General features: G+C 47.2%; 1 protein-coding gene across 1 annotated transcript; it reads right to left on the bottom strand.

The window, feature by feature from the left end:
- Window positions 1-9597: 9597 nt before the first annotated feature.
- Window positions 9598-23890, bottom strand: LAPTM4A (lysosomal protein transmembrane 4 alpha). Its single transcript, XM_012926196.3, has 7 exons — window positions 23700-23890; window positions 16269-16392; window positions 13845-13921; window positions 13621-13743; window positions 11493-11588; window positions 10932-11030; window positions 9598-9709 (listed from the first exon to the last, which is right to left on the bottom strand). The coding sequence occupies exons 1-7, from the start codon at window positions 23808-23810 to the stop codon at window positions 9635-9637; spliced, it is 705 nt and encodes a 234-aa protein (XP_012781650.3). The 5' UTR covers window positions 23811-23890; the 3' UTR covers window positions 9598-9634.
- Window positions 23891-24503: the final 613 nt, after the last annotated feature.

Raw genomic sequence — 24503 nt, 5'->3', positions numbered from 1 at the left:
CGGCGCATTCAAGGTGAGGACTTCAGCTGCTAGACCATGCCACCAGGCCCGTAAGTGTTCTCTTAACACATCATTTTAATGGCTGTATTGTACTCCTCAGTATATCCCATTAACTCAATCAGTTCTCTAAGGACATCTACTTTAAAAATATTTTTATTTATTTTTATTGAAAAGTTGGATTTACAGAGAGAAGGAGAGTCAGAGAAAGATCATCTATCTGCCCGCTGCTTCACTCCCCAAGCGGCTACAATGGCTGGAGCTGAGTTGATCTGAAGTCAGGTGCTTCTCCTCCAGGTCTCCCACAAGGGTGCTTTGGCCCATCCTCAACTGCTTTCCCAGGCAACAAGCAGGGAGCTGGAAGGGAAGTGGAACAGCCAGGATACAAACCGGCACCCTTGTGGGATTCCAGTGTAGGCAAGCAAGGACTTTGACCACTAGGCTACCATGCTGGACCCAGGACATCTACTTTTTCAGTTGCTTTCAGTTAGAGTGTTTTCATGAGTTAGACAACAATTCAACCTGAATATTTGTGAATTCTTCTCTTCTCAGGGAAAAAAAATGTCACCAGTGGAGGGTCTGAAGGACTGGAGTTGCTTGGGTCTTTCGTGAAGAATTTACCAATGTGCTTTCGGCTACCATCCCTACACTGCGGACTTCTAAGCCTGTGTCTCTCATGCCAACCCTGCCTTCTGGACTGTCCGCTCCAAGAGAATCTCCAGCCCAACCATATTCAGGGAAGAACGGAACCTCTCCTGCCCTGTGAACCCCCTCTTTCCTGCCCCGTTTCTGCCATTATCATCCAGGCCACACAGGCTTACAGCACACCTCCACACCCTCCTTCCTCTCTTCTTGCTAGATCTCCTTGTATCAAAGAAGTTACCAAGTCTTCTAAGTCTGCAGCAATCTCAGTCTTTGCCAAGCCTCCAGGGATATCTCAAACCACCTCACTTTCCAGACAGCCGGAATTCCAAAAGGACGGAAAACCACCTCACTTTCCAGACAGCCGGAATTCCAAAAGGACGGACAGGACAAGACAGAGAAATGGTGGAATAACAGCGAATGAACTCTAAACATGAACAAACTGCCTGAAAAGACACAAACTTAAGAAACTTGGTGAACCCAAAATACAAAAAAACATTGAAAATCAGAAAGCCTAGGTTTAGAAATATCCTAAACAGGTTGTTCAAAATCAGTGCTGAAAAGGGTTTTTAATATCTGAAAATAAGTGTTCCATACAGAGGAATAAAAAAGGACAATACATTTTCATTAGAAACAACGTGTGTGAGAAGACTTCAAAGTAACATCTTTAAAGCATTGAAAGAAGAATCTTATTTATTTACTTAAAAGCCAGAGAGAGAGCAGAGGTCTTCCACCTGCAAGTTCATACAACGGCTGGAGCTGAGCTGGTCTGAAGCCAGGAGCCAAGAACTTTTTCCCATTCTCCCATATGGGGGTAGGGGTCAAAGCACTTGGACCACGTTCTGCTGCTCTCCCAGGTGTATTAGCATGGAGCTGGATTGAAAGTGGAGTAGTAAGGACTTGAACTGGTACCCATATGATATGCTGGTGCTGCAGGGACCGGCTTTATCTGCTGTACAATGCTGGTCATGAAAAAAAACGAATTGTAAAAAGTCATGCCAACCAAAATGGTGAAGATCTCTTTTAAATGAAGGTAAAAATATACCACACATTTTTAAGATTACGTAAGCCAAAATAATTGGCCACCAGCAGAACCATGCTGGGGGAAAAAAATTTAAGGCAAATGTCTCTGGAAGAAGAAAATTACATCAGAGGGAAATGTGGATATACACAAAGAAATGAAGGCTCCAAAATAGCACATCAGCAGCTAGCCGTGTAGTTTTCTTTTTTAAAGATTTATTCATTTTATTACGGCCAGATATACACAGATATACACAGAGGAGGAGAGACAGAGAGGAAGATCTTCCGTCCGATGATTCACTCCCCAAGTGAGCCACAACGGGCCCCTAGCAGTGTAGTTTTAAAAATACTTTTCTCTGGGCCCGGCGGCGTGGTCTAGCGGCTAAAGTCCTCGCCTTGAAAGCCCCGGGATCCCATATGGGCGCCGGTTCTAATCCCGGCAGCTCCACTTCCCATCCAGCTCCCTGCTTGTGGCCTGGGAAAGCAGTTGAGGACGGCCCAATGCATTGGGACACTGCACCCGCGTGGGAGACCCGGAAGAGGTTCCAGGTTCCCGGCTTCGGATCGGCGCGCATCGGTCCGTTGCGGCTCACTTGGGGAGTGAATCATCGGACGGAAGATCTTCCTCTCTGTCTCTCCTCCTCTGTGTATATCTGGCTATAATAAAATGAATAAATCTTTTAAAAAAAAAAATACTTTTCTCTTTAAAAGATAACTATGTAACCAAAACAGGAGTCACAGCCAATCACAGAAGGAATCCCTTTTTCCCCAACCCGAATGGTGACTAAAGTTATACAGTTGCTGGGAGGGCCAGGACTACAAACCAGGTTTATAAAGCTCTTTTCTCAAAGAGGAGAGACAAAGATAGTCTCTCCTGGTTTCCAGGTCAAATAATTTTCCCACCTCACCCCTTCCCCAGCCATTCCTTGCTCTTTCACACCCTCACATAAATTTGCACAGTGATTTCCAGTCTGCCCACCTTTCCAGTCTGTTACCTTGTTTGATCCTAAGAACAACTCCAAGAAGTACAGAGGTCAGGGGTTTGCAGAAACCAAAGCTTGGATCCCAGGGCAGAGAAAAAGAGGTTGGTGAAGACAGGAACTCAATTCGCTGGATTTCAGTCTTGACTCTAGACTTCCGTTCATTCCCTCACCTCCACACAGACTCTCTGATGTGCCTGGAATTCCACATTTTTCAGCAACATTTTTCACAGGAAAACAAACTCAAAAAAGCAAAGGTACAACTTTTTCTTTCCATGAACTCCAGGGCATTATTTCCAACACATTCCTTCTTTGAAAGCGGAAAGACTTCCCAAAGTGCTATTTCTCTGTTTCCAAGGACACTTGGCACAATTCGTCAGAACAGATTGGAAACAGAGTAACTAGTACATCACCAAACAGAGGGAAAACAACCTGCAATTCATCAATGGAAACCCTCTTAATTTCATATTAAAAGAGACATGAAATATCAGGTGTAAGGAGGGACTCTGAGGACTGAACCCACCATCCTGGATTTAGTGCCACCTTGAACGCCTGTTTACCCAGTACTGCCTTAAATCCCCTAGTCTCAGTCCCCTTGAATACCTGGCTACCCAGCACTACCGTAAACCCCTAGATCTCAGTCCCCCTTAAGGCCCACTGGCTTAATTTAGTGATCTTTAGGGGATTGCGCGCTCCACCAATCCCGAGACCTTTGTCCCTGCTGTCCACTTACAGGAGAATCTGTCAATCCCTGACCTGGTACCCCACACCCACCTCGGGGCTGTAAAGATGCCCCTTCCCTTTATTCTCCCTCTCCTCCTCCTGCTGTCTCTATTGGCTCTTATTTCTCTGCTCTGCTCATTTTCTCTACCCCGCATTACCTCCCTCGCTGAAACAGAGACCTCTTATGTGGCTCACTTGCTGTGTATGGCATCTTGGGTTTGTAAAAAAAGCTAACATAAAGGGCTCGTGTGCCATTACATCCCTCGCTTGTATAAAAAAATTAATCAGAAGCTTCCATGCCCAAGCTATTTCCTAACAGCAACATAGTGCATGTAACACGAGCTGCAATGATGTGTTCCAGTGCTGGAGGAACCAGGAGCAAGCAGGCCAATCTACCCCTGCCCAAAAAATCCTCCAAGTTCTAATTCACTCAAAGTCCATTTGCCAAATGATCCAAGGAAAGAGTATGTCCACTCATTAAAAAGTGCTTTTAGGCAATATTTTTCTAAATATTTCAATATGTATAAATACTTTTGAAAACTCAGAGTATCACATGCCTGCCATTTTGCTTAGCATGATACACTGCCTTCACCTTATGAAGTCATTGTTCAAATTAAAGCTCACCGAGATCACATACCTGGGCCACACTCACAGGATCCATCAGCGGGAGAAGAGGATGCAAAGCCAAACCTGAGCCTGATACTGCAGCTCTCCAAAACTCTTCCCTGCAGCTTGCCTTAGGGTACCTGAATTTGGTCATGTGCTAGCCACTACATTTCTGGCCCCTTGTGAGTTACAGATTACTTACAACTCTGTGAGTCATTGACAGTTTTTTTTTTTTCAGATGAGAAGACTGATTCAGAGAAATTGTACAAGTCTTAACTCATTTCAGAATTCTCATCCCCTTGGAACCCTGCAGTAGCTTCCACTCGCTAACACTCAAAGCCAGTCATAGCTCTGGCATCGTGGCATTGCACATAAACCTACAGTGCTCATGCCCCAACCGCTCCAATGCTGACGCAGTTCATGACCTGGTAAGAAGCCATGGAAGGCGGATTGAGTGTTGGGGCCCACATGGAAGATTTGGAAGAAGGTCCTGGCTCCTGCCTTCAGCCTGGCTCAGCCCCAGGCACTGCAACCATTTGGGGAGTTAATGAGCAAACTGAAGATCTCTGTGTGCAGCTCTTTCAAATAAGTTTATTTTAAAGACATCATCACAACCACATAGAAGGCCAACCCAAGTGGGCCATGTGGTACAGCCACATCAGCTGTCACAGTGCCTGTTTTAGTCACAGCTGTTCCACTTCCTACTGATACGCACTGGGAGGCCAGAAATGACAGCTCAGTGATGGTGTTCCTTCAGCCATCGTGACACACACAGATGACGCACCCTGCTCCTGGCTTGACTGGCCCACATGTGAGCCAGTGAATGAAGAGCTCTGTCTTACTGTTGCTCTATTTAAAAAAACAAAACAAGTCCACTTCTCTGACCTCACATCAAACTAGTCCCTCCAGGTCCTTCTCTGGAGTGCTTTCATTTCTCATTCCCTTTGGGTCAAAGGTCACCTTCTAAATGTGGCTTTTCCTTCCCAAACCCTGTTCTTTGCTTCATAGCTCTTATCACCAACTTATATATTGCTGACCCTGGTGCCTGTGGGGAACGGACTCCAAGATCTCCCTCTAAAATCTAAAGATGCTCAAATCCTTTAACAAAATAGCATAGTATTTGTGTATAATCCATGCACATCTCACACACTTTGAATAACTGTATATCAACTGTAACACCTAATACTAATACTAGCACCAAATACTATGTAAGTTCTTTAGGAAATGCCATAAAATAGCTGTGAATACTCACTATAAATGAAAATGTTTTAAATTGAGGTTTATTTGGAAGGCAGAGTTACAAGGAGAGGGAGAGAAAAGGAGGGAGGGTAGGAGAGAGAATGATAACCTTCCACACTCTGGTTCACTCTCTAATGGCCAGCGTGGCCAAAGCTGGATGAAGCAGAACCCAGGGGCCTGGACGCCATCTGAGACTCCCGCATGGCGCATGTTGGGGCCAGTACCTGGCTCAACCTTTGCTTTCCCAGGTATAGTAACAGATTGCTGGATGGAAAGTGGAGGAGCTGGAACTCCAATCTGAACTCACTTGGAATGCCAGTATCACACACAGCCGCTTCATACACTGTTGACATCCCATAGGGCATCCCAAAGTGCTGGCCCCGCAATTTTCCCTTTTTCAAAATAAACTCATGGGTTGGCCAACACTGTGGATACAGCGGGCCAGCTTCAGTTTTAATGCTACTTCATGACAGAGTAACATTTACTTTTCTGCATTTACTTTTACCCCCACTGAGACACGCACTGGTTTTTTGGGGGTACTATTTCAGCCAAACAGACAACAGGTTAACTCCTCAAGCCACCTTTCCCACTAGACCATAGTGCCCACAGTGCTGGTAAGAAGGCATGTGCTGGCAAGCACAATGCCAGGCACCAAGGGCCTCAAGCTGAGTGTTGAGAGCCTCCAGAACACATGCAACCAGCGTGAGGGTCCAGAGAGTAAAGCAAAAGGGACAAAACCCAGAATGGCACAGAAGACTAAGAACGGTCAGCCCATATATGCAATCTCACTGAAATGTTTGCACATTTATAGACAGACCTACCCACTGGCTCACTCCCCAGTGGCTGGAACTGGGCTAGCCCGAAGCCAGCAGCCTTGAGCTTTTCCCAGGGCTCCCACGTGGGTGCACTTGGACCATCTTCCACTGCTTTCCCAGGTACATTAGCAGGGACCTGGTTTGGTTGTGGAACAGCTGAGACGTGAAGCACCCATGAGACACCAGGCACCACGGAGGCTTAGCCTACCATGTCACAGACTTCACCAAGTCTAAGTGTTGGTAGAGATCTCGAGAGCTTACTCACCCTGCTTCCTACCCGCTGATGGATCCTCTTGGCTTCTACGAATTTTGACTACTATGAGCAACTCGGGTAAGTGCAGTCAAACAGTATGTCTTTCTCTAATTTATTTTCCCCCATGCAGGCCACATTGTTCTGAAGGTTCACCCTTGTTGTAAAATGCACCTCTTCTTTCCAAGGGCTGAATTATACTGCATCACATGCATGCCTATCCTCTTTATCCATTCACGTCAATGGAACTGATTGTTCCCACGTACTGACTACAGTGACTAGTGATCTTTGGGATATGGATTTCAATTCTTAAAGATTTATTTATTTTTATTACAAAGTCAGATATACAGAGAGGAGGACAAACAGAAAGGAAGATCTTCTCTCAGATGATTCACTCCCCAAGTGAGCGCAACAGCTGGTGCTGTGCCGATCCAAAGCCAGGAACCAGGAACCTCCTCCGGGTCTCCCACATGGGTGCAGGGTCCCAAAGCATTGGGCCGTCCTCGACTGCTTTCCCAGGCCACAAGCAGGGAGCTGGATGGGAAGTGGAGCTGCTGGGATTAGAACTGGCGCCCATATGGGATCCCAGCGCTTTCAAGGCAAGGACTTTAGCTGCTAGGCCACGCCGCCAGGCCCGGATTTCAATTCTTTTGGACTAATATCCAGAAACAGGATTGTCAGAACATGTGGTAGTTCAGTTTTGAGAAGATGCTTTCATATTCTTCTCCATAGCAAACACATCATTTTGCATTTCTAGCAAAAGTTTGATATATTTGAATGTTTGAACAACTAGTAACACTTTTTTTTAAAATAAATTTTGTTCCTTTTTTTTTTAAAAACATTTATATAGTTTTATTTGAAAGTCAGATATACAGAGAGTAGGAGAGACAGAGAGGAAGATCTTCTGTCCGATGGTTCACTCCCCAAGCAGCCACAACGGCTGGAGCTCAGCCAATCCGAAGGCAGGAGCCAGGAACTTCTTCCAGGTCTCCCACAAGGGTACAGGGTCCCAAGGCTTTGGGCTGTCCTCGACTGCTTTCCCAGGCCACAGGCAGGAAGCTGAATGGGAAGCGGGGCTGCTGGGATTAGAACCGGCAACCATATGGGATCCCGGCATGTTCAAGGCGAGGACTTTAACCACTATGCTACTGCGGCGAGCCCTAGTAACACTTTCTAAGAGCTATTATTAGTTAGGTTTTAGGTTAATATCTAAATATTGCTTAATATGGCCCCCAACAAAATAAAATACACAATGAAAATTTGATGGACCCGATTTTTCTGTTTGAGAGCATCACAGTCCACCTACACATCCCTATTTACATCTTCTCTTCAATGCCCCAGTGGCAAGGAGCGGGGAGGTCTCCCAGTTGGATGCAGGGACCTGACCAGCTGAGCCATACCTGCTGTTTCCCACTGCATGCGCTGGCTGGGCACCAGAGTAAGGAGCCAGCACCAGGTATCAAACCCAGGTATCCTGAGGTGGGACACACAAGTCCGAACCACTGGGCTGAATGCCATCCTTCCCATATCAGCTTTAATGCAGGAAGTGTGACCCAGCAAGTGTGAAGGAGGACTACAAAGTGTTGTCAGGCAATTCTGCTAACCTCCTGAAATACGTGAAAAACACTCCTACATATTCTAGTCCTGCGCAAGATGCAAGGTAGAATACTTTCAGGACAAAATGTAAACTGCAGTGTCTTTGAGCTGCCAGATTTGTACTTTCTTTGGCTCTCTATCCTTCTTTTTAAAAAACAGTATATTCAAGGTGTACAGTTACATATCCGAACTGTATACATTCCCCTAGTGAAATGACTGATAAGCAAATTAGCCTACCACCTTCCACTTGTCCATCAAAATCTATCCTATGCAAATTTCTAGTATACAGTGTCATTAACCAGAGTCATACAGTATATTCAATCCCTACTTTATTCTCTAGTTTTTGACTAATTTGTGTCAATTTGAGATGTTGATGCATATAAACTTGTATTGTTGATGAACTCATTTAACTAAAAGATGACAATACAAAAACACAGCAAACCACACCACACTAACCTTGTTTTTCTATCCAATCAGAGTAACAACTGGCCTGTAATTCAAGAAATATCTCCATCCTAATTTGAAAGACACTAGTTTTGAGTTACTGGATTAAAGAATTATATTTTCATCAAAAGCCCTGCATTGCACTCTCAAATTTAATAAACCCTCGTACTATGAGTAGTCACACAATTATGCTTAGGTCAACAATACACTACATACACAATGGTGGTCCATTGTAAATGACAACTGAAAAATCCGTCCTCAGTAATGTGACAGCCACAGAGGCTGCTTTATCTGCGAGGCAGCACCAGCAAGCCTTTCCACTAGAAAGCCCAGAGACACAGCTGTGACCCGGATGATCTGCTGCAGGTGTTCTGCCATGTGCTGCGAGCTGCCACAGGAAACGCAGCCATTCGACAACCTCTACTCCAAGAGAAAGGCCAATGTCCTTCCACTAGCCACACACACGTGCCTTCTGGCAAGCCCCATGACTCTTAGCCTCAACTGTTTCCCTGCCATTACCTAGAGAGAAACCAGAGGCTACCATAAACCACTGAGCCACGACAGCTCATGTTCATCAGGTCTCTGACTGTAGCCCCAGGCCACAGGGGATACACCAGTGGTTAATCTAGGTTTGTCTACACATACTCCACTATACTCACACAATGACAAAACTGCTGACACGTTTCTCAGACACATGCCCACTGGTAAGAGACACTGCATATTATAATGCAAAAATGTTAGGCTTCAGCTACAAAAAAAAGTCATAGTTCCTTTTCAAAAATGGAAACAGTAAATATTCAAGAGATTTATTAAAGCATCTTATCACAAAGATGGAAAAATACAAATTAGAAACATGCAACCATTATCTTTCAGTCAACCAAAATGCTTTCTGCTTTTCCTATTTGCATAGCTAACTTCAGCTCTTCAATCCAACACACTCATCCTGAATATGTAGTTCATTCTTCCTGAAAGTACCAGGGCAGCCAATGACCAAAACGCACATCATTATACAAAGAAAGTGCAAAGTCTAAAAGGAAAATATGTGGGCAGGACCCCCACCCCACCCGCCCCACCATTAAAGGCATATAATGGCACTTGCTCCTGTGTGACCTAGATTGTCTTGAAAAAGTATTAACATGTAACATACTTTACAAAAAGACACTGATGTCCCAAAAAGCTCCTTAGTGTTTGAAAATAAATGCTTAAACAAAAGACAATGTATTTGATACCAAGCAAGTCTGAAGAGCCCTGCACCGCAGCATTCTGTAGAATAAGCAAGACAGAAGGCTGGCATGGGGTTTATTGACAAAGGCACAACGTCCTCAGGCAGGCAGGTAAGGAGGCGGCGGATCTTTCTCAGGCATCTTCACAGCCATTTCATAGGTTGGCAACACATACTGAAGAGAGAAGAAGGAAAAAAAAAAATGATCAGAACTGCTCTTGAACAAACCCTTCTGGGATAACTCAGCTTTCAGACTCCGTGGAGTGGACAAAGCTACAGCACAGAGAAGTAGGGATGCTACCAGCTCAAGGGCAGAAATGCCCACACGCCCTAGAACTGCACCTGGCAGTGAGATTTCAGACTCAGACTGATGCTGAAGGACGGGTCCGTGCATGCAGGCAAGAAGTGGAGGGGAGCAGGCAGGCAGGATTCTGCCCCTCGACGGCCAGGGCTCCTGGGCAGCAGGAGGTGCTGCTGCTCTCCCCTTCTGTCCACGTATCCAATCGAATCCCAGGGCCTGAAGAGCTGGGCTGAAGGGACCCTTATATTCAAAGTATATACATTCCCCTAGTAGCCAACCCAGCCACACAAGTCTCTTGAAGACTGGGGTCAAAAAGACAAGGAAGCTGGGACAGCCACTTGGCTCAGTGGTTAGGACTGGGACACGCGCAGCCCGTACTGGAGCACACTGGGTTTAGAGGCGCCCTATTCGAGCCCAGCTCTCTGCTAAAGTGCACCCTAGTGGGCAGCAGAGATGGCTCAAGTATTTGGATCCCTGCCACCCATATAAAAACCTGAGAGGAGTTCCAGGTTCCTGGCTGTGGCCTGACCCAGTTCCCACTGCTGTGTCTGGGGAAGTAAAGCAGTGAATTGGACAGCTGTCTCTCTGTGCCTCTCAAAACACACACAACGCACTCCTATCCTGTCCTCTCGGGTGAGGTCACTCTTGTCCTGCCCTACGAGAAGGGCAGCACCTGTGAGCCAAATGACTCCACGGGGCACAGGACAGCCCCATGTGGGTCACGTGGGCTGAGAGGTGTGCCTCCTCACAGACTCAGGGAATCACGGGATCCACGCACACACCTCCCCTCAGACGAAGCAGACCCCCTTTTGGGTCACATAAATGTTTATTCAAAAACAACATAAACTTCAGTCAATGAAGCTGCAGAAGGCCCAGAGGCTGAACGAGTCCAGCATGGCTGCTTCCTGGCTTACCCTTTCCAGACACAACTCTGCTGGGGCTGAGGCAGGATGACTCAGTCTGAGCACAGGTGCAGCGGAAGGGCAGCACAGGCTCTCCCTGCCCCACGTGTCCAGCTTCCCACTCCCCGAGACACAGTCAGGGCAGAGAAGACAGCACAAACACCAGGTCTTCTGGAGCAGTTACAGTGGCTAACCTGTGGAGGTGCTTCAAAGGCAGGGTACACGGCAATCTCCGGCATGTTTCTGCTGTTGATATATTTATAGCAGTTCCAAACACAGTAGATTAGATAAGCCTAAAGAATAAAAGCAAAACTGACATAAGCTCAGCAAGCTGCTGCAGGCCACAGGTGACCCCAGCCCGTCTCAGGCTCTCTGTGGAGAACGACCTCCACAGCTCTGAGGACCTCACACAGCCCAGTCCCTTCCTCTACTTGCTCTATCCAAATGCCACTGGTTTCCAGAAAAACCAGAGCTAGGGTGTTCAATTCAAGCCCATCAACCGCAGCCAACTGTTGTAATACAAAAGAAATTCGGGGCTTGAGCCTCCAGAACAACCCCTTTGGAAAGTAAAATAGGCTTTTTACACTCAGGAGACTCCTGACATGTGCAGCCACACCCCTCAAAGTAAGACCGAGCACACTCCTGGGAGCCAGCTCTACTACTGCACCAGGACACAGTGCCACCAGAAATCCTCGGCAAGGCAGTGACAGAGTTTAGATGGGCCATGTCAGTCTCCCCAGCCCTCGGTGACTTACCTTAAAGACAATGAAGACCACACAGAACATGAGAACAATGAACAGGAGGCAGCTGGAGTCCAAGGCCAGGAGGTCGTCTTTGTAGGGAAAATCAGGCTATGCAGAGACAGACACACACACAAACTACAGGTCAGCCACAGCTCTGTGATAAACCAGAGAGCACTTCAGCAATACAACAAAGGACACCAACGCTGGAAGTGATGCTCTACTAGAAACTGATCACGGCTTTGGCACTCTGAAACAAAGCCCTCAGAAGCTCCTCGCCATTAGTCCATGCTAATAACCTAAATAAGTTTGTCTGAAAATCTGAAGAGTCTACATTAGCCCTGCTTTTTATTATTCACTAATTTCCATAGATCTGCTGCTGGACCACTGAGCCAACAAGCAGGAGGTACTGAGATTCATTCAAGTTCCTTTTAAGCCTATCTGCAGAAATTTTTTCCCCTCTAACAATCTCATTGGTCCAAAATCTCCATAGAAAGGAGCAAAAGGCAGTTTGCCACTAGTTAGCAGGGAAGATTACGTGACTACAGTCATATTCACTTAAATTCTCACTCAGCAGTGAGTATGTGTAATAAGATACTGAACTAAGTCAGGGAGACAAGAATCTAGCATTACGGTTCAGTGCATGAAGCTGCCTCTTGGGATGCCTGCAGCCCACATCAGACTGTCATTTTGAGTCTTAGCTGCTCAGCTTCCAACCCAACTTCCTACTATTGCACCTGGGAGGCCCAGGTGCTTGGGTCCCTGCCACCCGTGTAGGAGACCAGGATGGTGTCCTGGCTCTGCCCAAGCTGCTGCATCCATTTGGGGGAGTGAATGAGCAGATGAGAATTCTCTCTCGCCTTTTTGTCCCTCTCTGTTAGTATACCTTTCAAAACAAATCTTTAAAAATAAAAGCAAAACCAGTAGTACTTAATAAATTGGCCAGCAGAGGAAGTGCTTGCTAGTCTGAAGTACAAAGTGAACAAAGCAGAAAACACTGGGGTGTGCAAGAGGAACAGTGGAAACAGCCAGGAGAGAAATCCCACCAGAAACAGGGAGCCCGGCAGCAGCCCCACCCCACAGCCCAGGGACTCCCTGGCCCACACTGCACTTAGAGCCTGCATCCAGAAACAAAGGGTGCATGCAGAAAGGGGTCAGTACACGGGGAACCTTGGAGTTAGTTTAGAAGACAGGGCAGCACTGGGGTGACTTTGCACGAATGAGAAAGTGACCCGAGAGTGATGCTTAAGAAGCTGCTGACCATGGCTGACTTGACCACCAATCCCTGCCCTAGCTTCTGCTCACCCATCTTCACCTCCTGCTTCCATGCCCTGTGTGCCTGTTACCAGGGCTACCATTGTTCTCCGACTGGATCAGGTCTCCCTTTGCCCCAAAACATTTGCTTCCGCACTTTCTCTTAGGTTCTCCTCTCGTCCAGGCACAATGACTGCTTCCCAGCTCTGGTCTGGTACCCATGTGATACCCATCCACACAACAGCCAAACATTGTATTTTGGTCATTGTCAATTTCTGATTCCTTCATTAGAAAACAGGCTCCACTGACACACAGCCCCGCAATCTGAACTGCTACTTCCATGATACCCATCTTCACTAACTTCTACTAAAAATAAAAATCAGGTTATCCAACTGCTATAAGAAGACATTCTATTTTCATCTCATTGACTTTAACATGCTAAAAGCAAAAACAATTAACGACACTTTTAAAAGCAAAATAGAGTGGAAAATAGTACCAAAGGTTGAACCATAAATTAAAATGACAAGAGGAGCCAGCACAGTGGCTCAACAGATTAATCCTCCACTTTGCAATGCTGGTATCCTGTTTAGGCACCATTTCATGTCCTGGCTGCTCCACTTCCCACGTGCATGCAGCTCCCTGCCTGTGGCCTGGGAAAGCAGTAGAAGACGGCCCAAAGCCTTGGGACCTGCACCCACGCGGGAGACCCGGAAGCAGCTCCTGGCTCCTGACTCTGCATCGGCTCAGCTCCAGCTGTTGTGGCCACTTGGGGAGTGAAGCAGAGGACGAAGGAGCTTTCCCTCTTTCCCCCTTTCTCTCTATATCTGCCTTTTCCAATAAAATAAATCTTTCAAAAGATGAGAAAAGTTTAATTAGGATTCACACTTACTAACTGATCCAGATACTCTTTGATCCTTGGCAAGTAAGTGAGAGAACTGATAGCGACGAGACAACTGAGGACGAAGTCAAAGAGCCGGTAACAGAAGAACGGGATCAGCCAGCCTGCTTGGTACTGCAGGGGGAAACACAACCACGTCACGGCGTCACCAACAGCAAATGCCAACGGGACCTTCAAGATCAAACTGGAAAGGCTCAAAAATAGAGCATACTTACAAAAATTGCTCCATATACCAGCACTGAACTGATTATAAACGTAAGCACAGCGACGGCAAAAAGAACACAGACATTATCTGAAAAACAAAAACAAAAATCTAATTAAGCTACATATACAAGAACAAAATTCTTCATGACCGAATAAAAAACATTTTAAAAGCTCTTTCAAGCCAGATTTGATTAAAAACAAACAAACAAACAAACAAACAAAAAAAAAAAAAAAACCAAAAAAACCAAGCACCTAGGCTAGCAGTAACGCACCTCCAGGATTTCAGAGTCATACTTTTTTGCGGCTACACAGACACTGGATTAGGATGCAACCAAACCAGGTGTGCTGTGAGACACAGGTGCCCAGCAGCATCCAGAACCTTGCAGACACAGAGGATGCTCACACAGGCAGAAACCACCAGCCTTGCCTGGAGAACCAAGTGGTGACATTAGGGTGAGTCTTGTGACACGCCCAGGGTTCAGCTGGCAGTAAAGGCTGACACCTGCTCAAAGACAAACAGCACCTTTCTGCTTTAAAGAAAATACAACCTGGAACTCAAAGTCTCACAATCAGAGACCTCCCCTTTCGTCCCAACCACCTAAACTACTGACCTCTATGTTTCCTTCACTTTGGATTCTCAGTCACACAGGTCTATTTTGTTTTGTTTTGTTTTGAAAGACTAACTTTGTCTATCTGGAAGGCAAAGCAACAAGAGAGAAAGAATACCTTCTTCTACCTAAAATGGCTTACTCCTCCAAACGCCCACTGACAGCTGGTCTGGGGCAGGCTGAGCCAGGAACCAGGAACTGCACCGGGGCTCCCACAGGGCTGGCTCCTTGGGCCGTCTTCAGCTGCCATCAGAGACACATTAGCAGGCAGCAGGACTGGAAAGGTGGCCAACAGTCTAACCGGCACTCCAACACAGAATACCAGCACTGCAAACAGTGTAACCTGCTGCACCACACTGCCAGCCCCAGGCTTGACTTCTTCACTCTTCAATTCTCTCAACTTCCAATTTGCTATTCCATACACTACATTTTTTCAAAAATGCCCAAATAATCCCTAACAATAGTAAGCTGTTTCGCTTAGAGTTACTTAGTATCAATCTTTGATCAATTCTATGATCCTGGACTGGTATTATGATTCTGGGGTCACAATAATAATGATGAAGATGAGTAAATGCAGACTATCCACAGTACTGGATAAATGTGTGTATAATTGTATCACAGTATGGAACCAAACCTTGACCTTCAGCACAAATCTAAGTAAGAACACTATTTTTTCTTAGGGGACACGGGACAGCTAAATGTTAAGGGTTTAAAGAACACCTCTGCTCTTGCATGCGAAATGCCACTTAGAAGAACTTACATATAAACAAAATATGAATTCAACATAATCGTTAGTATTAAGCTACAAAGAAATAGAAACTATCAGGCCCAAGAAGTAGGCATTTTCTTCAGAAATAAGGGCTTTGGGGTAATTAAAGTCATCATCAATAGCACTGTCTGATTTGCTTCACAGCAGTTATAACGCACATACAACACGCAGTAAACTTAGCAGTAAGGCTAGACAAGACCGTGAAAGCATCAAGCTTTTTTTCTATACCTCAATATTTGGAGAAACAAGTGACAAGGGAAAATGCTCCAGCAAGTAAATGAAAATGTTACAGCTAACAGTTAAATTAAGTCTCCAAATGAGATGGCCATTAAAATCTCAAAAGCAAGCATCCTGTTATTTTGCACAGTTGACAAAAAAATACACAGATTATACTAATAAGCTGTCAAAAAAAATACACAATAGGAACAGCTGTTAGGGTTTTCATACTATTGTTTATGACGGTCACAAAATTCTTCCTGGCTCCTGTAATATGAAGGTAACCCAAGGACAAGGAATTATCTGAATGAAAAAATGAACTTACATACCACATACATACAAGTTCACAAATGAGTCACAGAAGACCAGAAATGTAATGCTCTTCAGAACTTTTGAAGGTTCCTGCGCAGCTCTACTTCTAACCCCAATTTTAAATTTTGTTCCATCTAAACAACAGACATATTTAAAATCGTGTGGTCCCAAGCAAACAACATCACAGATATTCAAGTGATATGTACTGTGTATTTTGTGTTAACAGTCTATTTGCTCCAGGAGCAAATCTTTCATCCCATTTACCTGGGACGGTCAAGATACATACTTTTCAAAACTCCAGCACTCCTTTACACTTTTCATTAGAAATGTTGTATTACAATTCTAAGGAATATCTTTGGAAAAGCCATCAAAAAGACTTTCTGTTTCAGCAGAGTAACTTAAATGTAATTTAACTCACATTAACCTTATTATGCAACTTATTTAATAACCCTCAGAAATGTAACTCACACATAATTTAATCAACCCGCTGAAACTAGCAGGAGATATTTCCTTTTCAGCTAAAAACCTACCAGCCATCCTCTCCGATGAGTAGTAATTACCGATGACTTCATACTGAATGTTGTTGACAGCAGGCATTAAGTTTGGATGAGTCACTTCCACGATCAGCAATATTGCCATCAGTAGGTTGACCACCTGTGGAAGACAGCATTTCATCAATGATGCTTACTACTCCCAGAAAGCAATCCTCACAATCTTTAGATGTCTTCCCTCGGTGGGACACCACCAGGAGATGACTCAATACGCAACTGCCACTGTGAGGAAGTTTCACAGTACTTCATGAAGCACATAAAAATATTTTCAGATCATTTCAGATGCCCGATCAATACACTAGAGTAAAATGGCAGAAAAACCAAAACTAAGGAATCACCACAAACTGTCACATGCAGAGAGGTATGTATTCATCTACCAACTTCAAAATTTGAATTTGAAGAAGATATAATTCATCAAATTTATTTATTCAGCCAATAGATTTTTAAGACCAATCCACAGCATCCAGCAGCCAGTGAGAACCTCTTCTTGGGCCTGGCGGCGTGGCCTAGCGGCTAAAGTCCTCACCTTGAACGCCCCGGGATCCCACCTGGGTGCCGGTTCTAATTCCGGCAGCTCCACTTCCCATCCAGCTCCCTGCTTGTGGCCTGGGAAAGCAGTCAAAGACGGCCCAAATGCTTTGGGATCCTGTACGCGTGTGGGAGACCTGGAGGAGGCTCCTGGCTCCTGGTTCCTGGCTTCTGGCTCCTGGCTCCAGATCGGCACAGCACCAGCCGTTGCAGTCATTTGGGGAGTGAATCCTCGGACGGAAGATCTTCCCCTGTCTCTCCTCCTCTCTGTATATCTGATCTTGTAATAAAAAATAAGTAAATCTTTAAAAAAAAGAGAGAGAGACCCTCTTCTCCCTCTGGGGGACACTCCAAGGCTTTTAGAACATTCTTAGATTTTCACGTGCTGATCTCAAGCCTCCCTGTGAGATAATGTACTTCCTTGCTACTTAAGTGCTGCTTTAACTAAATGCCCCTGAAGGCAGCCTCCAAATGCTGTCTTTTCTAGAACAAATATTGAACACCAGAAACCATTCCTCTAACTAGCATGTGTTCCAGCTCCGTTTGCGGTTCAAGCTCCAGTTTGACGGACATACTGTTGAAACAAGCTGCAATCAGCCGAGTCAGGACGGACTCTGAGTACCCGCATTATAGCTGGTGAGTTTCAACGAACACAACCTTAAGCTGCAGTGGCTTCCTAAGTGTTTTGAATGTCACAAGAGGAGCTCCCGAAAATACCTAATTGCTTTTTACATTTGCTGCTGAGCCACCACTTGTACCCCTACAGCTGCATTCAGAGGGTCCAGCAAAGTCTCTCACGTATTCATAATCAAATTTCATCCTATTACAAGACTTCCTGGATCTGCATTCTAACACCCTACAGATTTTCTCTCAACTTCCCACATTTGGAAAAATACAAAAACCATTCTTCAGGTCATCAAGATCTCCACCCAGGTCATAAACAAAAGAAAACAAGACAAAGTGCAGGACAAGGCTGTCAAGGGGCCAGCCCTCGCTCTTATCAGGGACATTTGAACACTGTTCTCCATCTAGTCCAGAAGAGTATCAACATCTTGCTGAAATCCCATCACAAATTCCCATCTGGTGAATTTACCTAGTCTACCCGGGCTGTAACTCCATTTACACAGCAAATTACCTCCACCTACAGTCATTAGTGATTTTCCACAGCATCCCGGGAGGCACCCGGGCCGTTTAATGCCCGGAAACAGGCCTGCAGGAGATTTAATCAGAGATCTCACCCAGCACAGCGTCCCGCTCTGAAGGCCACAACCTCCTCAATCTGTGAAAAGCTGAACTGCTGACACAGTGAAGGGACGTCACAGCCTTCCAGCAACAGCAAGCAAGCCCTCTCACCTACTTTCCTCCTGCTTCCCCTAACAGAGAAGTACATTTTCTTCATTAACAATTCAAGTCATTTCAAATATTCTCTAGCTGAGGCAGTACTGCATCTGCAGGAGAGAGTACTTAGGGTCCCTCTAGGTTACCTGGCCTGAACCTTCTAAGGTGCTGGAGCCTTCCGTGCTGCTTGGGACTTGGGGGCAGCCCTGTCGCTGGGCACGGACCCTGCAGCTCATACCGACTCCCTGCTGTCCAGCGCTACCTGTACTGATGACCACGTGAAGGTGCTGGTCACACCGTATGTAACGTGTTCCTTGCCTGGTACGAGGTAGTGCTGGGCAGGACCCTGGGAACACCGGAACCAGTTATTCTGTGCCCCAGGGCACCAGACTCTGGTGTGTTAGACTGGAAAGAAGCCTGCCTGGTGGAGTCCTGGGCAGGTAACAGGAGGCTTCAGCATGGCCTCGGTGGAGGACCGGCATGCCTCATGTTGCTCTTGCATTTACCAGATGATTGTGAACAAGTTTGCTATGAGAAATAGCTCAAAGCATTTCATGAATGATTGAAAATGGCCTTAAGAATCTGCCACAGGGGCCCAGCGCAGTAGCCTAGCAGCTAAAGTTCCTGCCTTGAACTCCCGGGATCCCATATGGGCACCAGTTCTAATCCCGGCAGCCCCGCTTTCCATCCAGCTCCCTGCTTGTGGCCTGGGAAAATAGTCAAGGACGACCCAAAGCCTTGGGACCTTGCACCGGGCGTGGGAGATCCAGAAGAAGCTCCCTTCTCCTGGCTTCAAATTGATTCAGATCCAGCCATTGTGGCAGCTTGCGGAGTTACTCATCTGATGAGTTTCTCAGATATTCATATTTCTTTAGGCTATCATATTTCACTGGGATCCCAAGTTACACTGTGATTACAGAAAACCCATCTTTGTGACTGTCAAAGGTTCACAGGAGAGTATCTCACCCAAAGGCCCTGGTGATTGACTTTTTTTTAAAGATTTATTTATTTTTATTTGAAAGTCAGATATACAGAGAGGACAGAGAGGAAGATCTTCCATTTGATGTTCCACTCCCCACGTGCCTGCAACGGCTGGAGCCGAGCCAATCTGAAGCCGGGAGCCCAGGGTTTCTTCCTGATTTCCCATGCAGGTACAGGGTTCCAAAGCCTTGGGCTGTCCCTGACTGCTTTCCCAGGCCACGAGCAGGGAGCTGGATCGGAATTGCAGCAGCTGGGATACAAACTGCATCCATATGGGATTCCAGTGCATGCCAGGTGAGGACTTTAGCCGCTAAGCTACCATGCCAGGCCCAGTGACGGACATTTTAAAAGACTGACTGGCCAACTGGCCACAATGGCAGGACTGGGTCAGGCTGAAGCCAGGACCTTCATTCTGGTCTCTCTCGTCGGGGGCTGGGACCCAAGCACATGGCCCATCTTCCGCTGCCTTTCCAGGCACATGAGCAGGAAGCTGGATTGGAACGGGCACAGCCAGGATTTGAACCAGCACTTCCACTTGGGATGCAAGAGGTTTAACGTGCTATGCCAAAACACAGATCCCCTACTGACTTGCTTTTAATTAAAGTTGGTGTTTCATCATGTTGAATGTTTCAAAAAGATACATAAAATATGGTCTTACAATATAAAGTCTTTCTGAACAGAACCAACTATGTACAAACTATTCCAGAGTATTTCTGATTCGTTTTGTTCATTACTTTTTGAATAAAGTAAAGCTTTGTTCAGGCAAGGTTAAGTTCTGAATGAAGGAACACGGAGGATGTGGAATGCAGCAGAGACAAGGGACACCCCACTCGACCCACCATGTGAGCCTGCAAAATGTGTGGATTTAGCAGCGGGCTATGTGATGGTTCTGAAGCCTTTAACACCCCTAATGTAAGTATACAGATGTGCAGGAACTTGCTGGGCACAAAGGAGCAGCGTCACACCCATGGACACACCCAGCCTCCAGAGACAAGCCTTTTCTGCTCTTTGATTTCATTGCTTCACATCCTAGAAGATTCTTTGGAGATCTTTTTGGGAGGAGATAGTTCACTTACTGTTTTATGAATCTCAAAAAAGTATACTAATTAATAATTTAGCTACTACACTTGTTTTATAGGCTAAGACATCGCCCTCCTCCCTCAGGGTGAACATCTTCTGTGGGGAGAAGACAAGCTACTCGTACTAGAACGCAATGAGTCTGCTATTTAATAAGCGTCCACAACAGACATACAGAATCTTCCCCAGGAAGGCATCTGAGTTAAACACTAAGAGACTGATGTGAAATTCACAAAACTGTTCATGGTTAAACCTGGCTCATGAACAAATGGGAAATCTTTGCTATTTATGGCTTAAAACTTCCTTAATAACATTTCTGGAATGTGACTTAGGAAAGCAATGATTTCAGAACAGAGTAACATATTCAAAGGCACTAAACCACAAAACAATGGATTTGAGAAAAAACTGAAATATCAACACGCTGCCGTCATTGACAGCATTAGGAGCGGGTGAAAAGGGCATACTGACCGAGGAAACCTGCTGTCATCCATGTGCCTGCTGAGACTCAACTCAAAGGTTGAAGCACCTGAAAAATCCGGAATACACCATCCTGCCGAGAGCAAACACTGAGGCAGATTCTTAAGGCCATTTTCAATCATTCATGAAATGCTTTGAGCTATTTCTCATAGCAAACTTGTTCACAATCATCTGGTAAATGCAAGAGCAATGCGAGGCATGCTGGTCCTCCACCGAGGCCATGCTGAAGCCTCCTGTTACCTGCCCAGGACTCCACCAGGCAGGCTTCTTTCCAGTCTAACACACCAGAGTCTGGTGCCCTGGGGCACAGAATAACTGGTTCCAGTGTTCCCCGGGTACTGCCCAGCACTACCTCGTACCAGGCAAGGAACACGTTACATACAGTGTGACCAGCACCTTCACGTGGTCATCAGTACAGGTAGCGCTGGACAGCAGGGAGTCGGTATGAGCTGCAGGGTCCGTGCCCAGCGACAGGGCTGCTCCCAAGTCCCAAGCAGCACGGAAGGCTCCAGCACCTCAGAAGGTTCAGGCCAGGTAACCTAGAGGGACCCTAAGTACTCTCTCCTGCAGATGCAGTACTGCCTCAGCTAGAACCAAGAAAGGGGGTACCCTAACAAGGTAGATCGGGGGAGAAGGAGCCTTCTACCCCACTCACCCCCAGATTATTTCATCTCTGTAAAGAAGCTCCTGGCAACAAAAGTCACTGGACCGGACCTCTTTGTTTAGAAGCATTACACTACACTTGGGTCTAGATGCCCTTGTGTATTTGTGTTAAATGTCTCTCCAGCTATGTAGAAACAAAACTACTTATGAAAGTCACCAGCAATATCATTATTAACAAAACCACAGGTCTTCCTAATCTTTCAATTCTATTTGAGAGGCAGACATACACACACACACACACACACACACACACACACACAGAGCGAGCTCCCATTCCCTGGTTCACTTCCCACACACCTGCAACACCCGGGCTGAGGAAGCTACAGCACAGCCAGCTCTTCCAGGCGCTGTCCTGCGCCATCAACACTGCCTCCCAGTGCTCGACACCGACAGGAGCTTCCTGCCTGAATGCAGGCCTGACTGCTAGGCTACACCTCGGCTCCTTCAGCCCTTGCCTTGAATTGGACACCACCAATCACCTTCCCCTTCTCGCTTGTATTTCTGATCTGTGCTTCCATGGTCCCTGCAATGCCACAAGCATCTCAAGGGGAGATGCCAAGTTCAAACCTTGGAACACACAAGCTCTACCACGTGACAGGTAACAGCAACACAAAGGATCAATGGCACCAGCCCTGTGATTCACTCCTTTCCGTCATCTGAAGCCATTTGCGCACATGGTCAATCAACCTCAGTACACAGCCGGGGATACCAGTAGTTGGTAAGGTCCTACCGGCCTGAGAAATCTGCCAAGAGCCAAGAAAGAGGGAAGCAAGCCTCTCCCACATCTACAGCTTCCAGGGAAGACATCCAAATTCACTCCCAAATTCCTAAGATGAACACCCTTCACTACAGTTTTTACGCTCCACGCTTGAAGTTTCCTGGTGCAAACTCGCCCTTATCCTGCAATTCTTTTCATTTTTGAGCTGAGCCCTTAACGCCAAAAAATCTGCCTGGAAAACCGAGCCATCTGACCTTGGATGGCTAAGACAGGGTGGTGGTTACTTTCTTCTTGAGGAATTTAGAAATCTTCTCTCCTGTGCATGGAGGGAAACATCCAAGGAGAAACAAGACAGGAAGTTTGCAGGCAGGACTGGACTTGCTTCACCCAGAACAAGGGAAAGTCTCTCTGAGTGGGAGAAGGGCAGGGCTGGGCCAGGGGCCTGAGGATCCTGAAGACAAGTTATGCACTGCGGGGAAACAGCCATAAGGACAAACAAGCGAAGGTAAACCAAGCCTCTCGGTCAAGGGGGAGGGCAGAGAGAAACACAAGGCAGCTGGGTCACTATTAGATGCCCAATGTTACAAACTTGGCATCTCCGATTAAAGATATGATACAATTAGATTTATACACATTCAAGGTTCGACTTTTTCAATGTACACCAATGGAACAAGACTATGAAAAAACAACAGAGCGGGAGGAAATAATGTGGAGGTCAGGTGGTCCCCTGGGGCCGAGCCACATAACAGTATCTGCTCAGCTGCAGAGGACTCATCTGGCGTTTGAACGGTTCCCAACGACTTCCAGACGCTGGGCAGAGGAGCAGCCAGCACGCAGAAAGGAGGACAGTGCTGGGGATCAGGCTGCCCCTGTCCTGCAGGGCACTAACCAACGGAAAGCACACTGTGTTCGCTGTCACTCCCTGCCACCCCGCACAAAATCACAGTCAGGAGCATGCCAGACAACATTAGGAAGTTTGTCCGAGAGTTCAAGTCCAAGTAACCTGAAACTGCCTTAAACAGAACCACACTTGGATGAGTCACAAGTTAGCTTTGAACGTGTCCAGATACTGGAAGGGGGGGTAGTACGAAGCCGCTAGTGTCTTCCTAATGTTAACCCGACTGTGACAGAAACCCAGAGATCCTGGAGCCCAGGAAATGCCAGCCTACGTGGCCTAACACAACAGGGCCTCCCAATAAAACGGGACGCGTTGGGCCACGCAGGGACAGCCCTCAGGGAGAGGCTGATGAGGAGCAAATGTGGCTCCCAGCGGGTCTCCTGCTTCTTCGCGAGGGGAGGCAAGCTCGAAACGGGGACGCAGACACCCAGGTCCGCTCCTCCTCGCCTCGTTCGAGAGGAAAAACAAAACCGAGGAAGGGCGGGCAGAGCTGTCGATCAGATGGCGGAAGTGCGAAGGCAGTCCAGACAAGGTTGACTCCCACAGCTCTGCACTCCGGACCCTCCGCACGCTTTCCCGACCCCAAGTGTTGCCATGGGAACAGCCCGCACTCCGATTCCCGGGCCCACCTGCTCCCCTAAAGTCCCCGGACTACTTCCAGAGCAGTTCCCTCACGGCCTGGCCCCGGCGCCCCCACTTCCCGCACACGCTCCCGCCCAAGCTCCCTTACCATGTACCAGGTCCCCAGGATGATGGTCCCGGTGCGGACATGGCAACAGCCGCAGCACCGGACGCTGTAGAACCGGTCGCCGCGGCTCCTCTTGAAAGTCATGGACACCATGGGGAAAGACTCGCGGGCTTCGCTGCCGGCCCGGTCCCTGGCGAAGGCTTTCCGCGGTTGAGTCACGGGTCTCCGGCGCCAAACGACGCGTCCCGCAGCCCGCTTCCACCCCGGGGCCCCACAGCTCCGTCGCGCCGACGCACTGACTGCCGCTCGCGCACGGCCTCCTTTACGCCTTCCTTTTTCGCGCACACGGACCAATGGGAAATCGAGAGCGGGAAGATCCGCCTCCTGATTGGAGAACCGTGAAGACTGACAACAGCTAAGGGCCAATCAGAAGTACAACTGCCCTCAACGCGGAACCGTTCTCGTCTGTTAGGGAAAGGCCGCCTTGGTGTTGACGCTGCTCGGGTAGTTCACCGTCCCCGACTGGAGGCAGTCTAGAAAAGGGACATTTAGTGGAAGGGGTGAAGTGCATGACGGGGAAGGAGCTTGGCTGAGTGATGGCTCGGCCACGGTTGACGTCGGAGGCATCACGGGACCGCGGCTGCTCACGTGACCCTGATTGTTGGGCTGGCAGGGGGCGGGGCGGCAGTCCGACTGTCCGCCCCTCGGAGCCGGAAGTGGGGCTCCCCAAGGGCTGCGGCTGACCGCCCTCCCACGTTGGACGCCCGGTGAGCGGGGAGTCGGGGTGCGACGGCAGTGGCAGAACTGCGTCGTCGGCAAGAGGCGAGGCGTGAGACAACGTTGAAA

This window comes from Ochotona princeps, chromosome 8, assembly GCF_030435755.1.
Source record: "Ochotona princeps isolate mOchPri1 chromosome 8, mOchPri1.hap1, whole genome shotgun sequence".
NCBI classification, from domain to species: domain Eukaryota; kingdom Metazoa; phylum Chordata; class Mammalia; order Lagomorpha; family Ochotonidae; genus Ochotona; species Ochotona princeps.
The sequence above is the reverse complement of the archived record's forward strand: the minus strand, read 5'-3'. Positions and strand labels throughout refer to the sequence as shown.